Source organism: Polypterus senegalus, chromosome 10 (assembly GCF_016835505.1).
Source record: "Polypterus senegalus isolate Bchr_013 chromosome 10, ASM1683550v1, whole genome shotgun sequence".
In the NCBI taxonomy this organism is placed as follows: Eukaryota; Metazoa; Chordata; class Cladistia; order Polypteriformes; family Polypteridae; genus Polypterus; species Polypterus senegalus.
This window is the reverse complement of record NC_053163.1, coordinates 14,945,110-14,970,687: the sequence shown is the minus strand read 5'-3', so window position 1 is coordinate 14,970,687 and position 25,578 is coordinate 14,945,110. Positions and strand designations below refer to the sequence as shown.

At 44.7% G+C, this 25,578-nt stretch overlaps 1 protein-coding gene across 1 annotated transcript in view; it reads left to right on the top strand.

Annotated features, from left to right (window-relative positions):
* The window catches only part of cacng2a (calcium channel, voltage-dependent, gamma subunit 2a), a 281,186-nt gene that overhangs the window by 219,360 nt on the left and 36,248 nt on the right, over positions 1-25,578 (top strand). Inside the window, exon 3 of the mRNA XM_039765290.1 lies at positions 23,877-24,017. Coding sequence (XP_039621224.1) covers positions 23,877-24,017 — 141 coding nt within the window. The remainder of the gene's footprint in view (positions 1-23,876; positions 24,018-25,578) is intronic.

Genomic DNA, 25,578 nt, shown 5'->3' with positions numbered 1-25,578 from the left:
GCGGCGCTCCTTTGCCTGGTTAGTTTAATCCAGTGGAGGATTTGAAAGTAAGCGCCTGAAGATGCAGGCAGTGGTGTTGACAAAAGGCGACAAATCAAAATTCTTCTCACTGAGATTTAGAAGCTTTTATTTTTATTTTTGTTTTGGTCTGTGAAGTTGTGGATGAAGGAGCTGGTGAAAGACACTGTCAAAATATTGGTTATTTGCAGCTTATTTGTGCAGCTGTTTGGTTTCTGTAACGAAGCGTTTTGAAAATGTTAAGCGGCGGTGTTAGTTATATTATTAGCAGCAATTTTTTTTTTTTTTTTTGGGTGTAGTAGACTCACCAGCCTGCATTCTCTTGTGATGATACCCTGGACAGTTAGAGGTAGGTGGTGGGCGACGCAATGAAGACACTGATTTTTTCCTTGAAAATCAGAATATATAAATATGAGTGGTTTCATGTATTTAGCAAAATAGGCCTATAGTGAATATTTCAGCTCTGTCCACTCATTCATCTTCAAATCTCGTGGAAGATACAAACTGTGAGATCATGGGGCACAAAGCTGGATAGAACCCTGGATAGGCCACTTCGTGGAAAGGTTTCATTTTTCTTCTATACAGGACAATATGTGTCACCACATTATATGGCTGCAATCACACGCATGCAACATCAGACCACGAGGGCCATGGCCATGAAACCCAGCCATAACATGGTGTTGTAAAATGATCAGAGATTTCAGGTCCTGACAAGCTGAGTTGAAGATGATGGTCCTTCTTCAAGGCTGCGATGTCACTGAGACATGCAGAGATTCTACGCTGGGATTGTGTTATCCTCAGGAGGGAACAACAGGGCCAGCACAGCAGAAGCTGTGGGAAGTGTGGAAGTGACCCCCGAGGAAGACAGGAGTAGTTCAATCAATCGGTCTTTATTCAGGCACAGATGAGTAGATGGATTCATGTGTTGCAAAGCAGAAGAGTGAAGTTCTGCTTTTCAGCCGGCTTCACTCCCTTCTCCTTACTTATAAAAAAGCATACAGTAGCATCGTTTTACTTAAGCATTTCATTTTATTTTGCAGAAATCAGCCTACCATTTCTGTTTTGTGTACGTGTCAGATGGGGCCCTCAAGAAGGAAAGGTCATCCTTCCTGTGTCTAACAGACGCCTTCCTAAAGAGGAAGTTGTCCTTGGTCATCTTACTGCACCTGTCTTATGACAGACACCTGTCATTAGAGCAAAACAGCTTTGTCGGCTTTTAACCCTCAGTAGCTTGCAAGTAGTTAAATTTTCATTCACAGACGTAATGATAGGACTTAGTGAGGTGGCATACAAGAAGAAGAGGGGGCACCTCTGTGCCTACCTGATGACACCATATGAATAGGACTGAAACCATCTGAGGGCACGCCTAATGATAACTAATGGACAGGGAGGCAATGAGGACCTGATCGCTTTCAGTATCAAACACAGAAGATAAGTCAAGAAGAATGAGAAGAGATGACGTAGTGGCAGCTCTAGCCAGCTGTTGCACGTTGATGACAGTCAGTAGAGCAGAGGAATGGCTTCTCTTGAACCCGAATGGATTAGGATTGAGCTTGTTGTTCTTCAGAAGACAAAAAACAAAACAAAGACTTGAGTGAAGACAGCAGGTTGAAAAGTTTTAATTAAAGCAGAAAGAAGAGACACCGATCTGAGATTATGGGGCGCATGTGGGTTTTTTGAGCAATGGGGTTATGAGAGCCTGATCAGACCTTGTGGGAAATGGGGCCACACAATGGTGCTGATGATATGCGGGTTGTACAGAAATGAGTGAGAGAGACATGGCACAGAGAAGGTGAGATGGTATTGGACCTGGAGGACAGCTAGTGGGGCATCTGGAGAGGAAGATGGTAACATCAGCTCTCACAGAATTCACTCTGGGGTAATAAGGTCTACCTAACCTAACCTCTGCCCAATTTTTCAGCTCATTATTATTATTATTATTATTATTATTATTATTATTATTATTAGGTGAGGATGCAAGGAGTAGAGCTGGCAAAGTTGGATGAGTTTAAATACTTGGGATCAACAGTACAGAGTAACGGAGAGTGTGGAAGAGAGGTGAAGAGGTGCAGGGAGGAAGGAGTGGGTGGAGAAGAGTGTCAGGAGTAATTTGTGACAGACGGATATCAGCAAGAGTGAAAGGGAAGGTCTACGGGACGGTAGTAAGACCAGCTATGTTATATGGGTAGGAGATGGTGGCACTGACTAGAAAGAAGGAGACAGAGCTAGAGGGAGCAGATGCTTAGATTTGCATTGGGTGTGACGAGGATGGACAGGATTAGAAAGGAGGATATTAGAGGGTCAGCTCAGGTTGAACATTTTGGAGACTAAGTCAGAGAGGTGAGATTGCATTGGTTTGGACATGTGCAGAGGAGAGATGCTGAGTATATTGGAAGAAGGATGTTAAGGATAGAGCTGCCAGGCAAGAGAAAAAGAGGAAGGCCTATGAAAAGGTTTATAGATGTGGAGAGAGGACATGCAGGTGATGGGTGTAACAGAGTAAGATGTAGAGGACAGGAAAATATGGAACAAGATGGTCCACTGTGGCAACCCCTAACAAGAGCAGCCGAAAGAAGAAGTTTCTCATGTCAATCTGCTGAAGGATGCTGAGGTCTCTGTGTCCCGACCTGGGACCTAAGGTTTAACTCAGTGGTTTGAGGAGAGCATGAGCCATTCCCATCAGTGCAAATCTTCTGCTCTTCTTGAGCTGTGTGGTGCCCTGGCAGCTCCCTGTAGATTCTTTTAGAATCCCCTTTTGTTGGTACCAAGAGCCCCGATCACCATGAGCACAACTCTAGTATTGGTGTCACACATCCATCAGATCTTGATGTTTGCTCTGCTTTTCAGCTTCTTTGAATAAGACATTGTTGTCATCTGGATCTGCCAAATTGGCCAGCAGGCGTCATTTCTTCTTCTTGTGAAAGACCAACATATCAAGATGGTTAGCTGAAATGTGATCATGTCCCATCATGATAGCAATGTCTCCAAACTTGATAGATAGATAGATAGATAGATAGATAGATAGATAGATAGATAGATAGATAGATAGATAGATAGATAGATAGATAGATAGATAGATAGATACTGTAGATAGATAGAGATATACTCCTCCTCCTGCCCACTCCTGATGCAGCCCACAATACCAGTGTCATCAGCGAACTTTTGCATTTGGCAGGACTCTGAGTTATATTGGAAGTCTGATGTATGTTGGCTGAACAGGACCGGAGAAAGTCCAGTCACCTGTGGCGCTCCTGTGTTGCTGACCACAATGTCAGACCTGCAGTTCCCGAGACGCACATACTGAGGTCTGTCTGTAAGATAGTCCACGATCCATGCCACCAGGTGTGAGTCTACTCCCATCTCTGTCAGCTTGTCCCTAAGGAGCAGAGGTTGGATGGTGTTGAAGGCGCTAGAGAAGTCCAAAAACATAATTCTTACAGCACCACTGCCTCTGTCCAAGTGGGAGAGGGATCGGTGTAGCATATACAGTAGATGATGGCATCCTCCGCTCCCAGCTTCTCCTGGTATGCGATCTGCAGAGGGTCGAGGGCGCGGCGGACCTGTGGCCTAAGGTGGTGAAGCAGCAGCCGCTCCATGGTCTTCATCAGATGTGACATCAGAGCAACAGGCCAGAAGTCATTCAGCTCACTAGGATGTGATACCTTTGGGACAGGGGTGATGCAAGATGTTTTCCAAAGCCTTGGGACTCTCTCCTGTTCCAGGCTCAGGTTGAAGATGCGCTGTAGAGGACTTCCCAGTTCCAGCGCACAGGCCTTCAGCAGTCGTGGCGATACTCCATCTGGACCCGCTGCTTTGCTGGCATGAAGTCTTCTCAGCTCTCTGCTCACCTGGGCTGCTGTAATTGTGTGTGGGGATGTCTCTTCTATGCTGGTATCAGCAGAAGGATGGGTGGAGGATGAAGTACTCCGAGGTGAGAGTGGGTTACGGTGGTCAAACCATTTGGTTTGCTTTCTCCATGTCTCTCTCGATGGTGGCACCGCACTTCGAGCTTCAGCCAGTGATGATCTTCATCCCATCCCACACTTCCTTCATGCTGTTATTCTGCAACTTCTGCTCCAGCTTTCTCCTGTACTGCTCCTTCGCCGCCCTGAGCTGGACTCAGAGTTCCTTCAGCACGCGCTTGAGCTCATGCTGATCACCGTCTTTAAAAGCCCTTTTCTTCTGGTTCAAAAGGCCCTTGATGTCACTTGTAATCCATGGCTTGTTATTAGCATAGCAGCGTATTGTTCTTACTGGAACTACAATGTCCATATAGAAGTTGATGTAATCAGTAGTTCAGTCAACAGCCTCCTCAATGTTCTCACTATGTGATCCCTCCAGGATTTCCCAATCCGTAATTCCAAAGCAGTCTCTCAGAGCCTGCTCTGCCTCAGGGGACCACTTCCTGAATGATCGTGTGGTTGTAGGTAGCTCCATCAATCTTGGTTTGTAGTGAGGCTGAAGCAGAACCAGGTTATGATCTGCTTTCCCAAGTTCAGGCAACGGGGTGGCGCTGTATGCGTCTTTAACGTTTGCATACAGTAGGTCAATAGTCCTGTTTCCCCGGGTGTTACAGTCCACATACTGTGAGAAGTCAGGTAATGTTTTATCCAGTGTCACATGGTTAAAATCTCCAGCGATTACCACAAGTGCCTCAGGGTGCTGCGTTTGTAACTTAGCAACTGCGGAATGGATGATGTCACTCGCTATCTCCGCGTTCGCCCGAGGAGGGATGTAAACAATAACAACAATGACGTGTCCAAACTCTCTTGGCAAGTAGTAGGGATGCAGACTTACGGCCAACAGTTCGATGTCCCAGCAGCAAGTGGAGATTTTAACGTTTACATGTCCAGAGTTACACCATCTTGTATTGACATAGAGAGCGACTCCCGCTCCTTTCTGCTTCCCGCAGGTATTTGCTTCTCTGTCCGCTCTAACTGTGCTAAACCCGGGTAGCTCCACGTTAGCATCTGGGATGGTAGTTGTTAGCCACGTTTCACAAATACACAGTAAACTGCATTCTCTGTAGATCCTGACATTTTTCACCAGGGCAGCCAGTTCGTCGATCTTATTGGGTAGTGAGTTCACATTTCCCAGGATCACAGCAGGCACCGAAGGTTTGTAGCGCCACTTTCTTGCTAGACGCTTGGCTTTTATCTTAGCACCGGCTCTGCTGCCCCGATACCACCTTCTTAACTCGTCAGGTAAATAGGGAACCACACCAGCGTGCGCATTTGTTCTCAGCGCTTGAAGTTGACTACTTGAATAGACGAGTCTCGGTGTGTAAAAATCCATCACCAAGTAGTAAAAAGTGTTAAGGAAACGAGTCCACATAAAGAAAGTGGTAGGAGTTAACAGTTAAATAAAGAAAAATAGAAAAAAAGGTAGAAAGATAAAGTCATACACAGAGCTGCTGGAAAGGCTGCCACTCCGCGTCAGCGCTGAGTTATAATCATAATGATGAGGGCCTCTGGCATGTGCTGGTATAAATTTCCAGGCATTTGTTCACCATAGAGCCAGTATGGAGCCAATATGGAGCCCTAGGTTCACTCTTGGTGGGAGTGAATTCCAGAGTGAATGTCACTTGAGTTACATACAGTAAATGCTGCCCTTTACTATCTGGAGCACGTACCCCTTGAATTTCATAAACGGTGCCCCTCGGTTGACGGTAGCCTAGATGAATACCTATGTCATCTAATGCATTTACCTACTCCGGTCCCCCTAACTTACCCCAGATCAACAATTGCAGATAACTGGTAACCTTGTGGTCCCAGTTTATGTGTTCATTAGAAGCCAGCATTGTATGATGATATGGTTGATCATCTCCTCAGCATTGCTACACATTCTACACTTTTTCTCATCCTGCTTCTGGTGGACCTGCTGTTGAGTGCCTGGACCTGAGCTGCAATTTGAACCTGAGAAGTTCAGACCTGCCACATGTACAACTTTGTCCACAAAATGGTCTGTCATGGCTACAGAAATATTAACTGTGTAGTTGGCTTTGTTTCAGCAGCTCCATCTTCTCAATTTTAACGACACTCTCGAGTCTCAGCTTCACTGCAGATATGTCAATGGATTGCACTGAAAAGTACCTGCTCTTGATTTTCTTTGCTGTTTTGCTATGAATGAGTATTTTGCCCTGGTGGCCTCAAGAGTCTTCACAAGGTGGGAGAACTTATCTCTGCCAGCAGCAATGGCACTGTTGTACACAGATGTGAGCTTGACAAGTCCATCTCTTGATATGTCTGCTTTTGGATGGTGAAGTCACTGCATGGTTCCATGATCTTGGTGGGCATTCTTTCACTCTTTGATCTCTTCCAGATGATAATCCCAAAGCATTGCACATGGACTGGAAGCTTTAGACTGTTGATGTCTGAGATCTTGTTTTTCGAGTGGATCTCCAGACAGTCGCAGCTGTTGATAGGATTTCTGTTGATATCTTCATCTTAGTGTGCAGAATATCATCACTTTCGTCAGCTCCCAGGTACTCATAGGCATCTTCCTGGTTGAGGCTCTGAAATGCCATTTTATTGTTCAGCTGGATGCATTTGCTTTTGACATGTTAGCCAGCCTGCAAGACAGTGGTGGCTTACTTGCCCACGCTAAACTCAATTTTTGATGCCATCACTAAATTCTTTGCTGTTTGATCAGTTCTTCTTCTTCTTCTTCTTCTTCTTCTTCTTCTTCTTCTTCTTCTTCTTCTTCTTCTTCTATGTTATTCTGCCTACTATACTAAAATTAATATCTATCTATCTATCTCTGTTTGGATGTAGCCAACAATTTTAGATTCTTAATTTAATCCTGCCTACTATGCTACAATTAATATCTATCTATCTATCTATCTATCTATCTATCTATCTATCTATCTATCTATCTATCTATCTATCTATCTATCTATCTATCTATCTATCTATCTATCTGTGTTTGGTTGTAGCCAATAATTTTAGATTCTTTATTTAATCCTGCCTACTATGCTATGCTGCAATTGATGGGCTTGTCATCCAGGATTGGATACCATCTTATCCCTGATAGGCCTTATCTATTTGTGATTCTAAACAACAGAGAAGAGGGTTAAAGGAATGGATGAATGGGTGTATCATTATGTCAATATGTTCATCCATCCGTCCATCCATCCAGATCCTGATCCTGCTTTGTCCAATTCAGAGTCACAGAAGGCCTGCAGTCTATGCCAGCAACAATGGTCTCCTCTTTTATTATCGCTAATTTCATTTTTGCTGTTCCATTTCTCACATATTATTCTTCTCACTAGTGTGATTGTCTCAAGCACATATCAAGTCGCTTTTGTTCCCCTCAGATTATTGTGAGAATTGATCATTTTTGTCTTTGACGCTCTTATAAATAGAGAAGACGCTGCGCTTATTGTTATAATGGCTCTTTTTATTGGCTTTCATTACTATGAATTGTTTTGAACAGCTTTAATTGAGGAGACAGGAATCAGACCTGTAGCTGTATATATGTGTGTGTGTGTGTCTGCCTACAGCGTAGTGACTGGGGGCTCGATCGAGGGATAGATTATATTATTAGAGCATGGCCTTAGCCACAGTGGTAAGGCACTATATTACAAATAAATCGCAATAAGAAATAAGTACCAGCAGACAGTTGTACAGAATGATGTGGTCAGTAGGATTAGATAGGCGGAGATGCCATTCTATAAACACAATATAGACCTGCAGGTGGCGCCTCTGAGCCACTTCCTTCCTCTGCGAATCTTTTACACCTAGCTGGCTGTTCTTTAACACTCAGGACCGTGTTTACTTGTCTCTTTAAAAAGCCATCCTTATTTCCGCGGCGTCATGCTCCCTCTGTTAAACTATTCAACACTATTATTACCTGCTGAGCAGGAAAAAAATAAAAAAAACCCGCTATTTTCTACCTGCCATTCTGCGCCAACGTCTACTCAGCTTCTGTTTTGGCCTTTCAGCCCGACGCGTTGTGTTCTGTGTGCTGAATCTGAAGTGACACTACTGGGGGTAGCATTATCTGAAGTGTTCTCTATTTTATTTACTTCAATTGAGCTATTTCCTCTTCGGCATACCTTTTATTTTTTTTTTTTCTCCTTTAGACTAAAGATGAAATTGCCCTCCCCTGTTATCAGCACTCACAAGAGACGAGCCGCGCCATTTACTTCGGCATCTTTTCTGAGACACAAATCCTTACCTTGCACTTGGAAAGCATGGCATGGACTGGCACGGTGACGATCCGGGATGGTTTAGTTACGCCAGCCCATTTTAGTGCAATCATTTAAGATTTTCTTCCTCCTTATATTGAAATTTAAAAGGCTGCAGTGATGTACTGTGGAAGACTAAGAAGTTGTACAGAGTTAACATTTCAGCTGGCCTCCCAGAGCAGCCCGAATGTCCATATCTTTGATCCCCCTCTGCCCAAACACTACACAGTTAAGATCCTTATGTCTGATCCTGTCAGATTTTAGATTCCTGCACAAGCCTTGTCCTTGTCATAGCTACACCATCTTTGACAGTATGAGGTGTGACCCTGACCACCAGTAATCAAAAAAAAATCAAATGATATGCGCCGAAGAGCTGAGTTCACGTCTCGCAGCCCCGTTTAAACAGGAAGCTCTTCATTACATCGGCCGAAAAGGTCTATTTTAAGCACAAATCAGTGCCATGATAACAAAATTATTTCAAGGACTTAAAAAAACAAATAATTCTTTGCAGAGAAAGTTTGGATTTCACAAACGTAGAATCTGTAGCCCGATTCGATCGGGGCTCCCAGTCGCTATATATAAGGGTGGCATGGTGGCGCAGTGGTAGCACTGCTGCCTCGCAGTTAGGAGACCCGGGTTCGCTTCCCGGGTCCTCCCTGCGTGGAGCTTGCATGTTCTCCCCGTGTCTGCATGGGTTTCCTCCCACAGTCCAAAGACATGCAGGTTAGGTGGATTGGCGACTCTAAATTGGTCCTAGTGTGTGCTTGGTGTGTGTGTGTGCCCTGTGGTGGGTTGGCACCCTGCCCAGGATTGGTTCCTGCCTTGTGCCCTGTGTTGGCTGGGATTGGCTCCAGCAGACCCCTGTGTTCGGATTCAGCGTGTTGGAAAATGGATGGATGGATATATATATATATATATATATATATATATATATATATATATATATGTGCGTGCAAACCACCACTTATCCCAAAAACACCAGTTACTAATTACTATATACTGTATAATAATACAAATATTTACATTAAACCTCCCTTGTCCCTAAACAAGAAACAAAAAGCACACAAATACAAACATGGATCGGATAAATACAGCAGTTGAAATTGTGTCCCAAAGGTATTGAAACTGGCTGTGATGATATTGTGCTTCCTACCTGCAACAAAACGACCTCACCGTAAACAGCCTGGCAATTTTTGGAAAAACCCCGGGGTTTCTCGGCTCTGGCTGTCGTGATGAAGGATCGGTAGTTAAAAAAGCAGGTAGTGGAATAAAGCAATAAATAGCAGTGATGAGTTTGTAGATGGATGGGTAAACTTTTGTCTTTTCCTCTCTCTCTCTCCTCGCTTCTCACCTGTCGCCTCCTTTCGCCTTCGCTCCTCATTTTTTAAATATTGAATGTCCCCGATGTATGTGGTGTGTAAACTGGTGATTTCCGTCTCGGGGCTGTGGACTGTCTCCATCATCGTTCCCTTCTGCACACGGGGACAACATTCACTGACGCACTCATAATGGACAGTAAATGGGACGATAAAAACAAAACGCACTCAGCATAGAGTATTATGTGGCCCCGCTACAACTTTGTGCGTAACATAATTCAGCTAATCTTTGACTTTTTACAATACCCATTTTTTGGTTCACAATAAAATCTAAAGAATCCACCAAATCACAGTAGGATGGAACATTTCAGAATAATGACGTGATGTTGTTTAGACATTAATCCAGAACAACCATTTTCATTTCTTCATTTCTTGACTCGTTGACTTAATTGAGGTTTTCTCTGTCTGGGCACTGAGTGTTCACGGGTTGTCAGCTCTCGCCCACACAGGGGTCTGACCCAATGGCTCGTGAGTTCAATTTTGTCTTGGATAGCCACAGAGGCGCCGTCACGTGCCACGACTCGCTAACATTACGTAAGTGAAGGCCGTGACTGAACGTCATGAAGTGTAATGCGGGGCTTACGACATTTTCAGAGTACAACACAATCAGAAGGGATGCCAACAGTGGTTGATGACAATTTTGACCATCTAATGCACATTTTTTTGGTGTCCAGTTTGTTCTGTGAAACCTTTCTGAAGGTTATCCGGCAGTCCTGTCGAGCACCAGAGCGCGGCCGGCTTGGCTCTTTTAAAAGAAGACTCTTTTTGCACCTCCTCCCTTTTCCTCACACAAGCACGTTTCCTTGACATGAGGGCCCAGTGAGGCCGACTTCTTCTCTCTGTGTGATCCAGTCAGTTATCTGCTAATCCAAACCTTTCAAGAAAAGTCAGTCAGAAACAGTTAGACGGCACATCTGATTGCCAGTGCCACCATAGCTGACTCGCTTCGAGCCTCACTAACAGAATCCAATAAGCGAAAAGGTCCTCCTTTGATTCTGTATCTGTGTTACTGCGGCGCATATGAGGCCAATGCTAAAGGGCACGAAGAGAATTAAAGAACAGATTTCTCCTCCTAAGGGAAGAAGCCAGGCTTCCTGGGTTGCCTGAATGCTGAACACAGCCCCCAAGCAGCTGCCGCATTTGGCAGATAAAAAAAAATGGCCTGCTTCTTGATTAAAGCCGCCGAAAAAGAAAACAATGATGCGGCATCGTTTTCACGACTCTCTGCTTTGAAATTCTCTGTCTCTGTATGCTCCATTAGAACGGGGAACTTGGATTCTTTTCCTCGTCTTTTCTGGCTACCTGGAGGGAAAGATTTGCTTAATCAGATTTGAAAGTCTGGATTTTGTCAGAGTTTAGCGTCTTTCATCTTCAACCTAATTTGAGTCCGCCGATACTTGCAGCTTTATGATGGTCACGTCTCCATCTCACATCTCTGGCTGAGAAAACAACCACACGGGTTCTCGTCTTTGCTTACATATCGTTTGATCCTCTAAGCAGAGTGGGATTGTGCGTGGAGTTCTCAGCCCGACACACCTCAGAGGCCTGCAGTTATCCCAGTTAGAAATGGGATTGCAAAGTACCAGTTATCATCACCGAACAGAATCCAGAGTAGTCGTAAAGAAGTGCAGCACTACACGGTCGAAACAGTCCAATTCTGTAAGCCTTTTGGTGGTACGCTAAATTACGATACGAGGAACCTGACTTGCAGTACATGAGAACCCTCTACTCTTGGTAAGAGGTTCAGAAATGGACAGAACCTTAGCTCTAATTTGATCCCCCTTTAATGGAGGTGTCCTTTATAAACAGAAAAAAGGACCACCAGACTAAATTAAAGCAATTAAACAGAGTATACATTATGAAAAACCCCAAACATATCTACGCTATATAATCGTGTTTAAGTTCTCCCGCGTACAATGATTTTACAGTATCATTTCCGGTATTTTATAATGTCGGCCATATAAGTCAAATTGGGAAAACTCACGTTATTGGTCCAAGAGATTACGATATGCTAACGCCCGCCCACCCGAGAAAGTAGCCACGGAGCCCACGGCCTTATTTTTTCTATGTATTGTGCCTACGTGACCAGACGGGAATACCCGAACTACTCCGAAGTGACGTTTGCACTGTTTTGTGTTTTTTGTATCTCACACCCTCATACACCTTTATCGTAAGAGCATCCCTCATCTACAATGGAGCGTTCGATCAGCTGGTTTGAAATTAAAAGTCGTTGAAGTGGCGAAAGAAATTGGTAACTGTGCTGCTGCTGCGACAAAATTCGATGCGTCTGAGAAACTAAGTGAGATTGGAGGAAACAAAAAAAAAATGAAGTGTCGCATTTGTGAACGGGCGTATAAGTCGGGTCTGATTTTATGATCAATTTTTTGGGTTTCAAGACCCGACTTATACGCGAGTATATACAGCATAGACATATTCTCCAATCAAAAATACTGATTTGTAGGACCATACCTGTGAACAACTCCCTTTATAATAAACTGCGCAGAAAAAACATCAAAAGCAGAGAAGAAAAAAAGAGACAAATAAATATGGCTACTTACAGACACCACAAGAATATAAATGGCACATACAGTCAGTCAGTCATCTTCCAACCTGCTTTATCCTAACACAGGGTCAATGGGGTCTGCTGGAGCCAATCCCAGCCAGCACAGAGCACAACGCAGGAAGAAACCCCGGGCAGGGTGCCAGACGACCACAGGGCACACACACCCACCCACCAAGCACACACTAGGGACAATTTAGAATCGCCAATGCACCTACCATGCATTTCTTTGGACTGTGGGAGGAAACCGAAGCACCTGGAGGAAGCTAACACAGACACGGGGAGATCATGCAGACTCCATGCAGGGAGGACCCGCGAAGCAAACCCGGGTCTCCTAACTGCGAGGCACGCCAAGCCAGTCACATCATTTAAGTCCGACTGAGCAGGCCTTCCATATGCCGAAGAGAAAACTGAATTTCTTTAGACTGTGGGAGGAAACTGAAGCACCTGGAGGAAGCCAAAACAGACACGGGGAGATCATGCAAACTCAGGTCTCCTTACTGCGAGGCAGCAGCACTATCACTGCGCCACTGTGCCACCCTGGCGCATACATATATATATATTACTAGCTGTGTAAGCCTGCAGTGGGCTGGCGCCCTGCCCGGGGTTTATTTCCTGCCTTGCACCCTGTGTTGGCTGGGATTGGCTTCAGCACACCCCTGTGACCCTGTAGTTAGGATATAGTGGGTTGGTTAATGGATGGATGGATGGCTGTGTAAGCCCGTGCGGTCCTAGAAACTATTGAAATCGTCAGAAAGAAAATCGAAATGTAGAGATGTCAGCTAATTGAAAGGAACTCCATTGGGCGTCTCTCTCCGAGGAGGATTCGTTTTGTAGTTTTGTCGACGTGCTCGTATCGCTTGTCCATTAGCGGCGGGAGGAAAACTAAAAGGGATACCCGTTTTGTCAATGTTAGCGGCTAAGTGATTTTGTCTTTCTTCTGAGGTTTCGCTTTGCTGACGTGCTCGACTCGCTGGTGTTATTAGCGGCTAAACACGTTTTCTTCCTTTTCCCCTGACTCCACCAGGCCGGGCAGACACACACACTTCCACATGTACACGTTTATATATAAGATACATAGACTAGCCGTCCAACGTGGCTCCGCCCATGTTGTAGTGAAACAGGACGAACGTTAAAAAACGATTAAAAAAACGATGGCGCTAGCTAAGCGGAGGCAAGGTACACTCCAAAACGCAGATGTAGATTGATTCTGGCGCGTGAGTGAGGAGGGCACTGCCCGGCTCCCTACTCTTGACGTCACGCTTCCCCCTCCCCACGGCCCACATCGTCTCTCTCAGATTAGTGCAAATATATCCATCCTGCAAGCAAACTATGATTCTTAGCACAATGAGAGAAGTGGCAACATCTACCAGAATGTTGAAGTAAATTGTAGAAAAAAAACCCGATCTAAATCCGTGAAGTAGTTCTCTCAGTCACTAGCTAAGCGGACTGCCCTGAGGCTGGCGCATGAGTGAGGAGGAACTCAGCCCACCCCATGTCTCTCAGATTCGCGCAAATAAATTGGTGCCGCAAGCAAACTATGATTCTTAGCGCGATGAGAGAGGTCGCAAAATCAACCAGAATGTTCAAGCAAATTCTAGAAAAGAAAAAACAATCTAAATCCGTTAAGTAGTGATAAGCGGACAGACAGACAGACATTGATTTTATATTTATATTCTCTTCATTGATGATGGAACTGCTGACAGCAGTGCACAATGAATTCTGAGGTGTGTAGAAACAACTGATCTGCTCAAGATCCAGTAAATGCCTCCAAACTCATTGGACATAGCTTCACCCTACAACGAGATAATGATTTAAACACACCGCTAAGACAAGACAGGAGTCTATCAAAGCTAAAAAAAAAAAATAGAAAATTCTTCAATGGCCAAGCCAGTCCATCCATCCATCCTATGTATCCTAACTACAGGGTCACAATGAGGATCTTACGAGCCGGATCACCCTCAGAGAAACGCGCCACATGGGTGTAATGCCGTAACTGACGCTCCCTCACAGTGCAGGTCATGTGCCTCATTCGGGACTCCACGAGCAACACAAAGTCAAACCAGCGGGACCCAAGGATTCTCTGATGTGACACAGTAGTGAAGGAGTCCAGTCTTTGTCTCAGGTCACTGGGTAGCGTCCATGTCTCGCAACCATATATCAAGACAGGAAGCACCAGGACTCTAAAGACTTGGACCTTGGTCCTTTTGCAAAGATATCGGGAGCACCACACACCCCTTTCCAGCGACCTCATGACCCCCCCATGCTCTCCCAATCCGTCTACTGACTTCACAGGAAGAGTCACCAGAGACATGAATGCCACTGCCGAGGTAGTGTTTCATTAAAACATTCGCTTTCTCCTGTTAAACATCAGTTACTTTCAGTTCTTAAAGACGGGCTTATTTCTGTATGGCAAAGTTGCATGCGCTTCACTTAGTACATTCAGCGCGTTCTTTATGTGCGACACATACGGCTTGAAACTGCTTGCCCTCCATGCCTGTCCAACTGCAAGGCAGATCATAAACTGGAACCTCTCTGTAGTCGGAGGGACAAGAAAGAATTTCAATACTCGTGGGGTTATAATAGAACCTCCCATTCATTATGATGTAATATACAGGCAGACATCCATCCATTATCCAACCCACTATATCCTAACTACAGGGACACGGGGGTCTGTTGGAGCCAATCTGAGCCAACACAGGGCACAAGACAGGAAACAAACCCCGGGCAGGGCGCACACACACACACACCAGGCACACACTAGGGACAAATTAGGATCGGCAATGCACCTAAACCTGCATGTCTTTGGGAGGAAACCAGAGCACCTGGAGGAAACCCATACAGACACGGGTGCAAACTCGAACCTGGGTCTCCTAACAGCGAGGCAGTCACATAATTTAAATCCAATTGAGCAGGCCCTCCATATGCCAAAGAGAAAACTGAAGGGCACAAGCCCCCAAAACAAGCAGGAGCTGAAGGTGGCAGCATTAGAGGCCTGGCATAGCATCACTAGAGAAGACCCTCAGCACCTGCTGGTGTCAATGAATCACACACTTCAAGCAGTCATTCATTCAAGAGATAAATATGATGGCTTTAATAGACCTGCCATTGCTGTGTGTCAAACATTAGGGTGCAATGTAGAAAAAGTGTAGTGTGACCAAATTGTTTGCAAAGCCCCTTAAATGAACATCTGCAGTGTGCACTTTAATCATAATGTCTGATTTGCTTGATTTGTATTTTTTAAACCTTGGAGCAGAGGAGTAAATCAAGGAAAAAAATGGATCTTTGTCCCAAACATTATAGAGGACGCTGTACGTATATTTATTGTCATAGAAGGTGCACAATTCCCAGCAGAAATGCTTCCCACAGTGCACAGCGTTTCCTGTAGTTCGATCAGGCCTGCGCCTTTCAACATTCATACCTCATGCACACATCTGCTGTATTTAGAAGCTCCTTGTCCGATCCTGCAAGCACAGTGAAAGTGGCGATTGTGCCAAATTGTAACTTGTGTGATCTTCCCGTACACTCGAGCACAAACTACAGGCAACTGGAGGAAAGATCATCACCAGCCGAAGCCTCCCTGTCGGATCTCCTCGTCTTGTCTCTTTCCTTTCTGCCTCCTAGCTCCTTAGAGGCAGTAAGACTGTCAAAAGTAGACTCCTCTTATTTTTCTGAAGTCAGCCTGCCATGAGTCAGCTCAAGCCTTTTACTCTCTCTCTCTCTCTCTCTGTTTCTTGGTTTGGGCCTCAAGGAACAAACTTCTCCTTCCCCATTGGCTGAGGTCTGTTGCCTGCTTGCACTTAATTGGCTCACATATTCAGGGATGAACAGTCCATCTGTGCAAACAAAACAGATTTTTCGATTAGGAAGACCGTTGTTCCTGAAGATCTGAATATTGACGAAACGTTTAGAACATTTGTAAATCCCTACTGACTAAAATCGCCTCATTTCCCTTCACCCCCACTCGCCACCGCTTGCTTCTTCTGTCCCCAGAATGCTATCTCATGTTTGTGAACACCGTCCAAGAAGAGACAGATGCTCCAATGTCTCTCCAGGGACATGTATTCACCTAGCCAAAGAGCAAATGTGAAAAAAAAAGAAGCCGAGGACATGACAGATGAATGTCATTAACTCGTTGAAGTGACATGAACACCACAGCAGGCTTAGAAATGCGTGGAAATTGCCTAATGCGGAATATAAATGAAGAAAAAGATAAACCCACTATGAAGAGAAACAAAAATGGCCTCCAAATACCCTGTCCAGTCAATACCAATATGTGGATTTTGGGTGTTAAATGACCTCAACGTACCTTAGACGGCAGGGAATTGTAAAGAGGGGAGTTTTTTTTATCATAAGCTTGCCCATTAAAGGGAGGCTACTACCAGTCAGCAAGCCACTGAAGGATCTCCACCATCAACTTATATACCATCTTTATGATTCAAAGCCCTGGTCTCACAAAGGAAACTTTTAATGATAACAGCAGATTTAGTTAACAGAGTAAATATACCGTTATAAAGTGTGTGGTGAGATGTAGACCTGGATTTAAGAGAAAGGGAGTTGAAGAACAAAAGATGAAAGAAAAATCAGATTAAATATACTCAATGGTCAAGCAAGGGTTAAACGTTCCACAAAAAGGAAGTCAGAACAATTGTGTAAGACAAGAACACTAAATTAAAATCGAGGCTGAAACAAATATATCAAAAAGGTCCTAAACCAGACTGTCTAGGACATTACAACTTTTTGGAGGAGAACTGGCCACTCAACCCAACAAAGCATGCCAATCTTACCCATCCAGTTTCGCCAGTATAACAAAGTTGAGTTTTGAAGTTACCTACACCATTTATTTTATTGGTCTCAAAATCCTGCTATCAAAGATTTCATATAAATTTAAGATTTAGAGTAAGGATATTAGGAGCTGTGCACCACCATCTTATATAGGTGGAGCATGATGAAACCTTTATGAGATGATGGATCAACTAGAGGTGCCCTGGAAACTGGCAAGCCTTGTCCATATTAGGCTGGCCAATTTGACATGTATGGTGAAGGTGCAGAATGAAATGTCAAGCGAGTTCCAGGTGAATCATGGACTACGGGAAGGAAACTTTGTCCCGTTCAACCTGATGTTCGAGAGAGACATGAGGAGCATCGTCATCAACAGTGGTGGCACACTGTTAAACTGCATCCTGCACTATACAACATACGTGGATGACTTGAACTCACTCAGAAGTCTTGATAACAATTCATCTGTTTGTGTTCCAATTTTTAAAAATGTATACGTGAACCACCAGATCGTATCCTGATTTGGCTGAGCAATATGGAAAGGCACACCATGAATAAAACACAGTGCTTTCAGAAAGCATTCAGACCCCTTCACTGTTCACGCATTTTACTATGTTGCGTCTTGTGCTAAAATCATTTTAATCTGTTCTTTTCTCCAACATCAAGCATCTCTCAGTACCCCAGAATGACCAAGTCAAAACACGATTTTCCAAATTTTTGCTAATGTATTAAACATAAAAACTTGACACAGGTTTTCAGACCCTTTCCTCAGCACTTCATTGAATCTCCTCTGGCAGCAATTCCAACTTGAAGTATTCCTGGGTTTGATAGGTCAAGTTTCATCTGCTTGTTTATGGAGATTTTCTGCCATTCTTCTCTGCAGACCCTCTCACGAGCTCTGTCAGGCTGGATAGAGACCTTTGGTAGACAGCTATTTTCGGGTCTTTCCAGGGATGATCGCTTTGTGTTTAAGTCTGGGATCTGAGTTCAATCTTGGTTTCATCAAACCAGAGAATCTTGTTTGCAACTGTCTGAGAGTCCTTTAGATACCTTTTTGCAAACTCCAAATGGGCTTTCATTTGTCATTATGATTAGTAGAGTGTTGCAGTGATGCTTGTCCTTCTGGAAGTTTCTTCCATCTTCACCCAGGTTTCTTGGAGTTCAACTAGATTGACCATTGGGGTCATGCTCACCTTTCTTACCAAGGCCCTACTTGCCTTCAAGTGCTAAGTTTGGTCAAGTGGCCAGCCCTGTTAAGTAAAGTGGCTCTTCCAGATTCCTTCCATTTAAGAATTATGGAGGCCACTGGGCTCTTGGGAACTTTTGATGCTGCAGACATTTTTTGTAGCCATCTGAAAATCTGTATGTACATCGACACAATCATGTCTCTAAGCTCAGCTGGCAATTTCTTCAACCTCATTGGCTTGGCTTTTGCTCAACTGTGCGACTTTCTACAGACAGGTGTGTGGACTCCAATGGTAATCAACAGAATGGGATGCAACCCCTAATTTCAAGTGTCATAACAAAGGATCTGAATTCTTGCCCCAATGTGAGATTTGCATTTCTTATTTTAAATAAACTTGCACTCAGAAGGACACTGCATCCACGAAGGCCAAAACCCATGGGCTACTAGACAAATTTAAAGCCTGGATTTACCAGTTTAGCATTTTACCCAGAATTCTTTGGCCCTTGCTTGTGTGTGAATTCCCACTACCCACTACTGAGGACTGTGAGAGAAGGATCAGTCCTGATGCTTCCACACAGAGACTCCTGTGACCCAAAAGTCTCCCATGCCAGCATATGTAGGGCACAGGATCAGGTAGAGCCATGGCTACGTCACAGGGTGCTAGTGGGGTCAGCATGGTTAGGGGGCATCCCGATACCGTTCTATGACAAATCCCAGGGAAAAGATAAGTGACAACTGGTTTAAAAGAGGGTGAGAGTTAGAGTTGAACAATCAATGAATCAGATGACGAGCATACGGCACCACAGTACATGAAGGGGACAGACCACAAACCGGAAGGTCTCCTGGTCTGAGTGGTGGCAGGCAGAATCTTACCACATTGAGATCCTCATTCAGTTTGTGTCTTATATTCCATAAAGCTCACCCAACCTCATCTATGAGGGTTAAGGTTGACTCACCGGCATGCCCCAAGTGCCTCAGGAGAGGAACACTCAAGCATATCCTCAGCTGTTGCCCTAAAGCTCTAGGATGAAGGACACTATTGCTGGTGCAATGATCAGGTGCTGAATGTGCTTGGTGAGGCCATCTGTAGTGCAATAGCCCAGGTTAAATGCCAAGTACTTGCAACATGCAATCACCTTCATCAAAGCAGGAGAGAAGCTCAAGCCTGAATAAACATCAACAGTAAGGCTGACTGGCAGATGAAGGTGGACCTGGAAAAACAGCTTCAGTTCCTGGGGAAGGTCATAGAGACCACTCTGGGTCCTCCCTGGCCGTCTGCCAAATTATGCTCCCGAAACCCAGGCAGGTGGTCACACTAGAGTTCACGGATCCTTGACAGGAATGGATGGAGGAAGCCAGTGAGAGAAGGAAAGCCAAGTATACAGACTTGGTGAAGGAGTGGGATAGATGGGGTCGGCATGCGCAGCGTGTGCTCTTTAATAAAATAGACTGTAGACAGGTTTAGGGATGGCCACCCCATAATACTTGAAAAAGAGGCAGTCAGAATGTAAAAACGTCTTCACAAACACGCGTTCAAGACAGAACTCAGTAACATGATGACACAGGGTTATCAATATGGTGGAAGACAGCAAAAGGTGGAGTCAGGGAACTGATGTGGCAGATAGATGGATTATGAATACTGGAAGTGACACCATCATATGGTGCTGGGAAGTGACATCATCAGTGGGTGGACTGGTAGTGATGTCACTGAGGGGCACAGTCTTCAGCTGGACTGCAGAGGGACAGAAGGAGAAAGATGATCAGATGACAGCACCAACCCCTGGTCGGCTGAGAAACTGCACTATTTGAGCCTGTAAATCATCTCTCATGTGCACATGCATGACAGTCCATTGAAGTGGGCAGCAGAGGCTTTGCAGGTCAAGCTTTCAGCCTCCTTGGCATTATGGGTGCAAACAGAAGAAGCACCATCAGGGAAACAACAGGGGGGGGCAAAGAAAGCTTCCATTTTTGGGGGGCTTTCAAAATTTAAGTGGGGCGATTTGTGGTCACATGCAGCTCGGACACAGACTGAGTCGCCTGGATGAGGGTGTCTGATGCTGAAAGACGTGAAACACCCCAGGTAGTAGCACCGGTGATGTATGTTATAAATGAAAATTAAGTCCTGTTTTTGCATTGTCATTCTGGGGTACTTGTTTAGATGAAAAAAAAAATGAATTTCAGAACAAGACTCCAACATAACAAAATATGAAGAAAGCGATGAGGTCTCAACTTCTGAGGGGACTAAATTAAATTAGAAGTATGGGAGCGGGGCTGTGCTTCAGGATGAAAGGACAAAGTGATGGGAAATGAAGTGTCCGATCTCGGTCAGACAGCACCAGACTCCCCACCTTAACCTTAGCCTTAAGCTTGCTTGGGGGCTCGAGTCCCCTGAGGCTTAACTGGCCGGCCATATATGTATGTATTTATATATTTTTTAAATGACTGAAAATGCCCTGCGGTCTCCCTGGGCTAATGCTGTATGTGTTGCAGCTGCTCGTTCTCTGACCTACTTTGTACACTGAAGGCCTTTACTTCATAACCAGCCTAGATGGGGTCCCGTGGCTCTTTGAATGCTCTCTCAGTGGTCTCCAGATGACAAGTGACGCTCTCCAGTGTCCACACTACATTATGCACTTCCATTTGTTTGGAGCATCTTGTAGTTTCGGAAATCGAGGATGGACTTGGGCGAGTGAAGACAACACCAGATTAAAGTGCCAAACGTGCAGATTGCATCCGACAGCATCAACAACAATGGCGTCCATTCTGCAGTGCAATAACGCACTCCTAAAAAGAATCCACAAAATCGTGCAGAGGATAAAAAATTCATCAAAACCAAAAAAGAAATCAAATCCAACAAATAGTTAAACCCAGGAATACAAGTAGAATCGTCCTTTTCCCGTTGTCTGTAACCCTAACCCCTTTCCCTCGTTGGGTTTGTTCAGCAGGTGTGAGACACTAATGGCTCATTTAGTCTACCGTCGACCGCATCCTGGCACTGAGGGTTCTCATAGCAAATGCCAGTATCAGCAGTTTCTTTGCAACCTTTGTCGATTTTCATAAAGTGTTTGACTCAGTTAATCGAGCTGCCTTGTGTGACATCCTGAGGGTTCGCGTGATCCCCTTGAGGTTGCTGGATATCATGGCCGGCCTGTACGCTGGTACTGTGAGTGTTGTGCAGAGTGGAGGCAGAACCTCTGCGTTTTTCCCAGTTGATTCTGGGGTTCATCAGCGGTGTGTTTTGCTCCTACTCTGTTCAATGCTTGTATGGACTGGGTGTTGGGCAAGGTCATGGGGTCCAGCAGATGGGGGGCATCTGTTGGTGAAGAGTGATTCACTGATCTTGACTTTGCTGACGATGCTGTGATCTTCGCGGAGTCAATGGAGGCTTTGATCGGGGCGCTCGAGAGACTGAGTGAGGAGTCTGAGCATCTGGGCTTGTGAGTGTCCTGGATAAAAACCAAAAGCCAGGCCTTTAATGTCCTCTTGGGCACGGCCATCAGCAGTGGGTCTGTCTGTGGAGAGAGTGTCGACCTTGCTGAGAGGTTTATTTACCTCGGCGGTGACATTCATGTCTCTGGTGACTCTTCCTATGAAGTCAGTAGACGGATTGGGAGAGCATGGGGGGTCATGAGGTCGCTGGAAAGGGGTGTCTGGCGCTCCCGATATCTCTGCAAAAGGACCAAGGTCCAAGTCTTCAGAGTCCTGGTGCTTCCTGCCTTGCTAAATGGTTGCGAGACATGGACGCTATCCAGTGACCTGAGACGAAGACTGGACTCCTTTGGTACTGTGTTTCTGGAAAATCCTTGGGTACCGTTGGTTTGACATTGTGTTGCTCATGGAGTCCCGAATGAGGCACATGACCTGCATTGTGAAGGAGCGTCAGTTTAAGCACTACGGCCATGTGGCGCGTTTCCCTGAGGGAGATCAGGCTCACAGAATCCTCATTGTTGGAGACCCAAGTGGCTGGGCCTGGCCAAAGGGTCGCCCATGTAATACCTGGCTGTAGCAGATAGAGGGTCATTTCCGGAGGGTGGGACTGGACCGCGTGTCTGCCTGGGGAGTTGCCAACCGGGATCCTGAGTTGTTTCGTCTTATAGTGGGTGCGGCAACGCGCTTTACCAGTGTATGCTCCCCAACTTGACTTGACTTGTCGAGTCGGCAGCATGTGCCACCGAAAAGAGTTTAAACTTGTACGTCGTGCCACGCTGCAGACACACAAAAGCAAATGATTCTTTCAAATACAGGGAGCTGTCACCCTTTACAAACACCGCTTCCTCTTGCCACACATATTCTTCCAAAGGTCGCACGGATTTGTCGCACACGATTTGTTGTGATGTCAGATTTTGCATATAACTTGATAAATGTTTTGCATGTCTTTATTTATAATTTAGGCAAAGCAATGTGATTTAGGGTTACTTTGGTGAGAGGCATTCGTGTTTGCCCCGCCTTTTACGACTAAGTCTGTTTGTAATTTTATGACAGGATTTGGGGGATGTGTCTTAAACCAGTTTGGCAAGTATTTCTCTGCTAAAGTCTTTCTACCCCCGTAAGTAGGCTAAGGTGTACTTTAACATATGGTTTGGGGGGTTGCAGGTGTTAAGATGTTCTATTTCCCCCATTGGTCTGAGGTATGACTGTTTGGAATTGGCTTGTCTCAGAGGCCTTTAAGTACCATGACGTCCTATTGGCTGTAGGGGTTGGACAGAACATCTATAAATGTACGTGCTTAACCTCACATTCAAACAACATATGATGAAAGAAGCATCTCTCTTGCTAACCTGTGATGATGTAGAAGTATCTTTCTCTTGTTAACAACTGATGAAGATCATCACACCGTGAACTGTCAAGAACAGCATAATGAGGAGCACAGCTTCAGCCATATTGAGACAGGCTTGAGGTCTGTTCTGAAGAAAGCTGAGCACCAATGATGCCTTAACTAGAGACATTTTAAATAACTACAAGTCTGTGTGCCACCTGAGTTACACATCACCATTTTATCAGGTTGTATGGTTGCCAATATTCAAATGTACTTTGCATTTTGTTATTATTTATGAATATTATCAGTAATACATTATTTTTTGTGTAACTTAACTCCTGCTTGTCTTTTTACTACATCTAATTGCCTGAGGTTATAGATATAGAAGGGAAGGTGGGAATAAGTTATATACAGTGGTAAGTCTGTGAGTTTAGGCATTCTAAGGCTACATATTAATAATACAATAGGGGGAAGTAGAGCAATATATATGTTACTCTACCAAGATAAAACACGATTTTCCACTTTTCGTACACCTGTCGACTCCCAAACCGATGTTGGTTGATATATCGCTCCGCGAGTTCGCCCACCATCTTGTTGTCTTTGTAGCATTGTGAGGAGGTACCACCTAAATGTCTATATCTTCTAACGACAAGGCTTTTTCTCAATCTGCTCCATGTTTACTTCAGAATAGCGGAAGATGAACGGAAACGCTTTTCAGGAAATACTTACTTACTAAACTGACCAGTCAGAGGCGTGCATAAGAGGTGCACGTCAGGCCTTAGGAGTTTTAGCGAACTGTACAATAACTTTAACAAACACGAGAACACACACAGGAATGATTAATCGGCCTATACCCCCATCGAGTGCTCTGTAGCCGGACAGACACCTACACTCATGAAGGGGGTTGTATTATTTTTAAAAAAGCAAACCTGCACCTCGCTGATCCGTCCCGGACCCCTGACATGCTGTGCCACACCTCCTTTAACTCTTTTCTTTCCCTTCCTCCTCCACAGGTGCTGTCCGTGCTTCCAGTATTTTCCCAATCCTCAGCGTCATCCTGCTCTTCATGGGTGGGCTGTGTATCGCTGCCAGTGAGTTCTACAAGACGCGACACAACATTATTCTCAGCGCTGGAATCTTCTTTGTTTCTGCAGGTACGTTCGATTTCCTTTACATTTTTTTAAATATTCTATTGCTTCCTCTTCTCCTCTGACACGACTTTATAGAAATGACAGCACATCCCAAAACCCTGCACAGGAAGGTCTGCAAAAAAATCTTTCATTGCAGTTTAGGTCCGTTCCAAATGGTGTCCTGCGATGACTTCTTTTGCCCGAGGTGACAAGGTCAGGATTGTGGTGTAGCTGCCAACATCGGGCTCCAGTCTGGTGCCACCCAAGACAAGCCTGATGCGGGCTGATCAGATTTCAGCACAGTTCTCCCCACAGGCGGCCGTCTCAAACATTTCTGAGAACTGGTGAGGCCATTTTAGTAAACTCCGAGCTGAAACTGGAGACGTTTCGGTTTTCACTTTGGCTGAGTGACTTCATGGGAGCTTGCGGAGTCAGAAACCAATAATGCTTAATGAAAGTCCTGAGAAGACCTCTGGAATATAATCATGTGAAAAGATACATACACCCCGTGAAAAGTGTAGTTTTTTTAGCATATTTGAATGTTATTATTGACACAAACAATAAATTGTCATGGATCTATTTATAAATAATAAGAGCAAAAATCTTAAATTCCAGATTATATATTTTCAAATAACAAATAATAGTCATTTAGGCACAAAGCAATCAATTAAATGACCCGAGTCCATATCAGCTGTATTGCTTAAAACATAGCCCCCTTACTGTGTGACTAGGCTCTGTTTACTGTTGCCGCACACCTATACTACTTACAAATGTTTGAGATGCGCCATCTGTTGGAATGACATTTGCCAAGCCTTTCATTTATTACATGCATTACAAAATAAATTCCACCAGACGGTGCAACTGCAAACATTAACGCTAAGGTCTATGTTGATTACTTATATTTCGAACCGTCATTGACCAAGAGGGATGCAAGAGTCCAAATGAAATTTTGGAGTCCCAATCAGGGCACCCCGTTTACTGAAATAATAAGATAAACAAAATAGAAGGCGTATGATGGCATTATAATGAGCAACAAGTGCGGTCAGCCATCTGGAGTGAGGTGAATGTGTTCAAAAGAATGGTTAGGCTTCAGAGTCAGAGCTCTGCCTTGTAAGCTCCGCCTCCGCTTGTATGCCAGAAGGGGTGGGGTCACTGAGCATCCCCTCGGAGCTATGGGTGGAAAAAGAGACAAGACATGGAGGAGTGCTCAAAAATGTCACCAAGTCAATGACCCAACAAGTATTCATTTCTGCTAAAGTGGGCACTGCCAGCTTCTGAAGCCAAGGGTGGACTTACATTTCCCTAAGCTTCAGAGATTTGATTATTTCAAGGCACCTCCAGTCCATGTTTTGACAAAATCCAATGGTAGAAACACCCAACCAACTACTACCCACTGTGAAAACATAATTAATCCCATCTTTGAAATCTAATCTCAGGGCTCCTCCCATCTTTGAAATCTAATCTCAGGGCTCCTCCTAAAGCTTTCCTTGGTATCCTTGTGTGTCTTAAACTGTCTTGCCCAGACCTTCCTCTCTCAATCGCACTTGAATGAGTAACTAAAGCCTAACTGACCAATCAGATCAGA